This window comes from Chiroxiphia lanceolata, chromosome 29, assembly GCF_009829145.1.
Source record: "Chiroxiphia lanceolata isolate bChiLan1 chromosome 29, bChiLan1.pri, whole genome shotgun sequence".
Classification (NCBI taxonomy): domain Eukaryota; kingdom Metazoa; phylum Chordata; class Aves; order Passeriformes; family Pipridae; genus Chiroxiphia; species Chiroxiphia lanceolata.
The window spans coordinates 226,450-232,886 of NC_045665.1; the positions used below are offsets into that span (position 1 = coordinate 226,450).

At 55.6% G+C, this 6,437-nt stretch overlaps 2 protein-coding genes across 2 annotated transcripts; both read right to left on the reverse strand.

Annotated features, from left to right (window-relative positions):
* Positions 1-1,324: 1,324 nt before the first annotated feature.
* LOC116799596 (5'-3' exoribonuclease 2-like) lies at positions 1,325-2,421 on the reverse strand. The gene is made up of 3 exons (XM_032712841.1): positions 2,416-2,421; positions 1,686-1,993; positions 1,325-1,529 (listed from the first exon to the last, which is right to left on the reverse strand). The coding sequence occupies exons 1-3, from the start codon at positions 2,419-2,421 to the stop codon at positions 1,325-1,327; spliced, it is 519 nt and encodes a 172-aa protein (XP_032568732.1).
* A 2,479-nt stretch (positions 2,422-4,900) lies between these two features.
* LOC116799747 (glycine-rich cell wall structural protein-like) lies at positions 4,901-6,117 on the reverse strand. Its single transcript, XM_032713098.1, has one exon. The coding sequence runs from the start codon at positions 6,101-6,103 to the stop codon at positions 4,901-4,903; it is 1,203 nt and encodes a 400-aa protein (XP_032568989.1). The 5' UTR covers positions 6,104-6,117.
* Positions 6,118-6,437: the final 320 nt, after the last annotated feature.

The following is a 6,437-nucleotide window of genomic DNA, read 5'->3' on the forward strand; positions in this document are numbered from 1 at the left end:
TGAGAGGATTTGGGCCTTTGGTGTTTTCCAAACATCAGGACAAAGTTTTCTGGACTCCTACTGAGCTGAAAGGGCCAAAATCCCCACAGGTGGGTGAAAGCAGAATGGTAAAAAATAACCAGTGTGATTTCACGTCTCACTTTTAAATGGGCACAGAACTGTGGGTGGTTTTTTTCCTCTGTAACAACTATTTGGGTGAGTCAAACAACCGCAGTCCTGGCAGATGAAACGTTTGGCAAACGCTGGATGTTCAACCTCCCCCGCGCTGCCCCGGCACGGAGGAACCATCTCTTCCTAACCTGTGCCTAATTTAGGGCCTGATCCCATCCAAAGATGTCGTGAAGGAGGTTGTGGAGCAGAAGCCAACGAGCTTGTTTGAGTTGCCTCACACGAGGGTTGACGTGCTCGGGTTGCGCCATCCCTGCAACTCCCTGCGACAGGAGCCCGGGTGGAATTGTTCCCAGGTAAACAACCTTTCACTCCCCAGGTCACACTGTAAATAATAATCAGGAGGAAAACCCCCGGGAGTTTTGCATATCTCCTTCATTTAGCTCGTGGAGTGTCCCTGGGGGGGGGGTCTGGGCAGGGAACAGCTTTTCCATTGGGTGGGAACAGCTCTGACTTCAGCAAGAGGCAAATTAAGAACAGAATCCCAGAATCCCACAATAGTTGGGGTTGGAAGGGGCCTGTGGAGATCACCCAGCCCAAGGCAGGGTCACCCAGAGCAGGTGACACAGGGGCACGTCCAGGTGGGTCTGGGATGTCTCCAGAGAGGGAGATTCCAAGCCTATCCTGGGCACCTGTCCCACCCTCCGTGGAAAGAAGCTCTTCCCCATGCTGAGGTGGAACTTCCTGAGGTTTAGTTTATGGATATCACTCCTTGTCCTGTCTCTGGCACCACTGAAAAGTCTGGCACCGTCCTCTTGCCATCTGAACCTTCTCTTGCTGTTGAAAACACTGTATTTTAATTCTATTAAAACCAATGTTACATTTCAGTGTGGCTCTAAAATATACATAAAAAATGTTGGCAGGAACACTTTGTCCTGTGGAGATTCCTCAAGGATCCGTTTGCGTTTTGGGTGAAGGAGCCAGAAATGAAAGAAATCATTCAAATATTGAAACTATCTACAGGCTACGGAGTTTTATTTTCCAGCCCGTGATCCAAAGGGACACGGAGAGAGGAATCTTTTCCTGTCACCAATCACAAACCACTTCTCCCAGCAGTGCCATCACCAGCTCAGCCCCATGTGAGGGACACGAGGAACACTTGTCATCATGGAAAAGCCACCCTGTGGCCCACCCAGGGGCACTTCTGCCGGCTCAGTCACTTCTTCTGCCTGGGGGGCCAGTGGCTTTTCTGTTTGCACTGCTGGCTCTTGGTGCTGGGAATGACCACGGGGCACTTCTGCTGCACCACCTGGGAGCACCCAGCCCCCCCCGGGCTGAGCTCTGAGACCCCCCCGAGGGCGTAGCCGGACCCTCCACCGTAGTACCCTGGTCCCCCAGTGCCCCCCCCCGCCAAGGCATCGCTGGGGGGTGCGGGGAATCCGTATCCGGACCCTCCTCCCAAATCCCCGGGGTGGAGGATGGACCCCCCCCCGCCCCCCAGGCTGTGTCCCCAGTCCCCTCCTCCCCCCCTGGGGGCATAAACGGGGACTGTCCCCCCCGTGAGGCCCCAGCCGGACGTGTCCCCGCAGTCCCCACTGGTGATCACCACAGAGCCCTCCCCGCCACACGTGTAGCCCCCCGAAACGCTGTAGGGGGGGGATGCTGGCACGGGGGGGCAGTAGGAGGGTCGTGGGCTGTAGGAGGGCCGTGGGCAGTAGGAAGGTCTCCGGGTGTAGGTGACTGAGCCTTCCCTACCACAGGAGAAGGAGGCGCGTCCGAGGGGGTCGGAGAAGCTCCCGGAGCAGAACCCTCCGTGGTGCAGGGAGATCTCCCTGGAGTAGCCCCGGTGCCTGTGGGCACATTTGGCTCGGAGACACCGGTAAAGCTGCGAGAGGAAAGAAAAAAAACCACCCAAATTTGCCCAGTTTTGCTTCATTTCGCACCTTGGCAGGTGGGGGGGGGTTCAGGGGGTGGGGGGGGGTTCAGGTGGTGGGGTAAGAAAAGCTTTGTTGGGGCCTGGGGCAACTCCAGCCTTCAAAGCAGGGCACTGCCGAGCTCTTGGAGAGCATGGAATGGTTTGGGTTGGAAGGGACCTTAAAGATCATCCCCTTCCAACCCTCTGCCACGGGCAGGGACACCTTCCCTAGACCAGGCTGCTCCAAGCCCCTGTTTTTCAAATCCAAGGGTATCTGGACTCTTCCTGGGATAGTTTTCCTTCCTTTTATCTCCAGGGTGTATTTCCAGAGAACCAAAATCTGAGGGACATTCTTTTACCATCTAAGAACTGCCCTGGCTTTCCCCACTCACCTTCATGTCTGCAGCTGCAGAGCTGCAAAACCAGCCAGGATTATCCTTGTTTCTGTTTTCAGCCTGCTGCAAGAGCAGTGGATCAGAGTTTCCACTCCCCAGGACATTTCTGGCTCTGTTATTGCACCCCCAAAGGTCTTTTATGGAAGGTAGTTGGCCCAGACATAGAGGTTTGTGGCCATTCTGAAGCAGAGCTTGTTATTAAATAATATCAAAAATGGGTCCCAGGTTTTGCAAGCACTTTCAGACCCACAGAGGTTGTGCAGTCACCACGTGCTGGTCCCACCACAGACTAATCCGGGTTTTGCCCTCTGGCTTCCCAGTCTGGTGACTGGATTTCACCTTTCTCCCTAAGGATTTGATCCATCCAGAAGAAACTGTCCAGATCCCAAGGACTTTGCTCAGGCAAGCACAGGTCGAGGTCCCAAAGGAAGGTGCCTCCCACGAATATGAATTAATAAAGTCTCAGAAAAAAATCAGACTTACCTTCTTGAGCCATAGGAAACACATTTAGAAGGTAAAAGTCGACTGAATGAGGAGCTTTAACAGCCTCAGGAACATTTATATGGTGTTTAACATATATGGGAAGTGAGACACCCTCGGGAATGATAAGGATTATTTACCTATCAAACTGGGATTTCAGTGTTTGACTCATGGCGACGATCCATATCTCCCTTCACCCGGTAATTGTTACTCCTGCCTAATGAGCCCGTTCCTGAGCTCCTGCCCTGGGCTGTGGAGGAACATTCCGGCCCCCAGAGAGGTGGGGGAGACCCGGGGGAGGTGGGTGGGAACGTGGGTGTAGGGGAATGCAGAGGATTAGGGAGCGTGGGGCAGAGGAGCAGCTGGTGGCACTTTGGTCCCTCCAGCAGCTCCCCGGGGGCTCCAGGGGGAGATTTTCTGAAGGAAAAACATTTGCATCCAAACCAGAAGGTCACCAAAAGGGACTGATTCCCCAGTTGGGAATTTTGCAAGGGTGCTAGAGATGCTCTGGGAGGTTCATGAGAGAACTGTGGAGGTGAGAGTGTCCTAATGCTTAAACCCAACATGGCTGGTGTTTTAAGGCAGGATCATGCCTCCAAATGCCTGCCTTCCTCCTTTCTCATATCCTCCTTCAAGCTTGGAAAGGGGGCTCGGGGTGGTCTGGAGGGTTCCAGATCTGAGCTGCTTCCCCACCCTGCTCCAGCCTGGCTCTGCAGAGCAGCTCCTGCAGTTTGGGCCAGGCCTGCTCAGCTCCAAGGAATTTTTCTGTGGTGACAGCAAGTCCCAGCTTTGGCCAAAGGCCAAGTCTGTGGGGCAGAAAGCCTTGCCCAGGGTGCTGGTGCTGCCACAGCAGGTTGTAAAAGCCTGGGCAGGGAGGGATTTGAGACCTGGAGGAATCTTTTGGAGTGTGTGGAGCTGCCTGAGGGACTTGCTGCTGGTTTTATTTCCTTTACAGCCCAGGGCTGATTTGGCTCCCTCAGTGTGTGGGGCTTCCCTCTGGGAACAGATCATGGAATCCCAGAATCCCTGAGGTTGGAAAAGCCCTCCAGGATCATCGAGTCCCCCCTGTGCCCCATCCCCACCTTGGCCCCAGCCCAGAGCACTCAGTGCCACATCCAGTCCTTCCTGGGACACCTCCAGGGCTGGGGACTCCCCCACCTCCCTGGGCAGCCCCTGCCAAGGCCTGAACACCCTTTCCATGGGGAAATTCCTCCTGATGTCCAACCTGACCCTCCCCTGGCACAGCTTGAGGCCGTGTCCTCAGTTGCCCTGAGGTTTGCAAAGCTGAAGGAAGGGGGAGGGTGGCAGGGATGTGATGTTGTTGTTCACTTTGGGCATCCACAGCTGCTCTTGGGCCATCCCCAGTTCCAGCTCCTCTGAACTGAGCCTGGTGGGTCTGGTCAGGTCTCCCATCAGCTCCACAGACGTGGCCACTGGGTGCTGGTGCCTCAGAGGACATGGGACCAGGAGCTGGGGTGGCTGCACCATGACCAGGCACCAAAGGGCTGTTGGGTGCTGTGGTTATTTGGCATTTTTGGGCTCTGCTGTTCCTCCACCAGGTAGAAAACGAAGGTCCAAACACTCTGGGGCAATAAACTGGGTGACTTTAGAGCTTCACCTACAGCAAAGCACCACTGAACCCATCATCTCCTTTACAAGGAGGAGTGAAGCATCTCATCAGACAGATTTCTGCCTTCCAAGACCAGGAGATGCTGGCTGGTAACACAAGAAATAAACAAACTTCCCAAAAAAGGCAGTTTTGAGCTATTATAATATTTATTAGATATCAAAGGGGCCTTTGGAAAAGCAGCACAACATTATCAAAGGCCTCCCAACACCAGCAGCAGGGCACGGGGTAAGTCCTGGCGTTCTCAGCACAGGGGTGCAGCGTCCAGGGGAGAGGAGAGGACACAAGGGAAGGACCAGGCAATCAGAGCCAGGTCTGGAGGTGCCCCAGCAGAGGCTCAGCTGGTCCTGCTGGACCTGGAGCTGCCCCAGGTTGTCACTTCTGGCCGGAGGGGAAGCAGCAGCTCTGCTTGCTCTGGTGGGACACGATGCTGGGGATGGCGATGGGGCACTTCTGCTGGGAGGACTGGGAGGACCCTCCAGAGCTGATGATGATGGTCTGGCCTGAGGAGCCGCCCCCGGATCCTCCCCCACAGCATCCAGAGGATCCTCCGCCTCCCACAATGATCTTCCCTCCTGAAGAACCCCCACCACACCCTCCTCCCATGCCATAGCTGGATCCTCCACCACAGTATCCAGAGGAACCTCCACTGCCTCCTCCCACAATGATGGTCTTTGATCCTGAAGATCCACCACCATACCCTCCTCCCATCCCATAGCTGGACCCTCCACCACAGTATCCAGAGGAACCTCCACCACCTCCACCTACAATGATGCCCTTTGATCCTGAAGATCCACCACCATAACCACCACCGTATCCTCCTCCCATCCCATATCCTGAGGAACCTCCACCACTGCTTCCCCCTCCAATTATGACCTTTGCTCCTGAGGAACCACCTCCGTATCCTCCTCCCATTCCATATCCTGAGGATCCCCCACTGCAGCATCCAGAGGAACCCCCACTGATTCCACCTCCAATGATGCTTTTCGATCCTGAATATCCACCACCATACCCTCCTCCCATGCCATAGCCACCACTGCATCCTCCACTGCCTCCACCTACAATGATGGTCTTTGACCCTGAAGAGCCACCACCATAACCACCGCCGTACCCTCCTCCCATCCCATAGCTGGATCCTCCACTGCAGCATCCAGAGGAACCTCCACCACTACCTCCACCCACAATGATGCTCTTTGATCCTGAAGATCCACCACCGTACCCTCCTCCCATCCCGTAGCCTGAACATCCTCCACTGGAACCTCCACCTCCAATTATGACCTTGCCTCCTGAAGATCCACCACCATATCCTCCCCCCATCCCGCAGCCACCGCTGGATCCTCCACTGCAGCATCCAGAGGACCCTCCACTGCTTCCTCCTGCAATGATGACCTTGCCTCCCGAGGACCCACCACCGTACCCTCCTCCCATGCCATAGCCAGAGGAGCCCCCGCAGCAGGAGGAGCCCTGGGACTGGAAGCTGGAGGAGCTGCCCCCGTGGCACGAGGAGCCCCCGCTGTGGCACCCGCTGGACTGGGAGGACATCCCGTGGCAGCCCCCGGAGCTTTGTCTGGAGCACATCTCGGAGCTGGGAACCTGCAAGGAACAGCATGGTCAGGAAGGAGAACCTTAGAGGGGCAGCTGAGCCTTCACAGCAGACAAAAAAATGGAAGAGGACCCAGGAAGTGCCCCTTTTGCCCCATTCTTGGAGCTTTAACCTCCCTCACCCTTGTGAGCTCCCTGGGAGTGCCCTGCAGGGCACAGCAGTTACAGGAACACTCTGTGTGCAGGGAGACCGTGAGCACACATGTGCACACATGCTCTGACACGCTCCGAGCTGGCAGCTTGAAACATTTCATCCCGCTGGAGATCCCTCTGGATGCCCAAAACTCCCAACAGCTGAAAATTCAGCCCC

Bases quoted from the DNA above. Each gene is read 5' to 3' on its own strand.
- LOC116799747 (XM_032713098.1), bottom strand. From the start codon at position 6,103: ATGTGCTCCAGACAAAGCTCCGGGGGCTGCCACGGGATGTCCTCCCAG.
- LOC116799596 (XM_032712841.1), bottom strand. The intron at 1,530-1,685 runs GTCCGGCTGGGG...CGCACCCCCCAG, and splicing joins AGTGGGGACTGCGGGGACAC to CGATGCCTTGGCGGGGGGGG.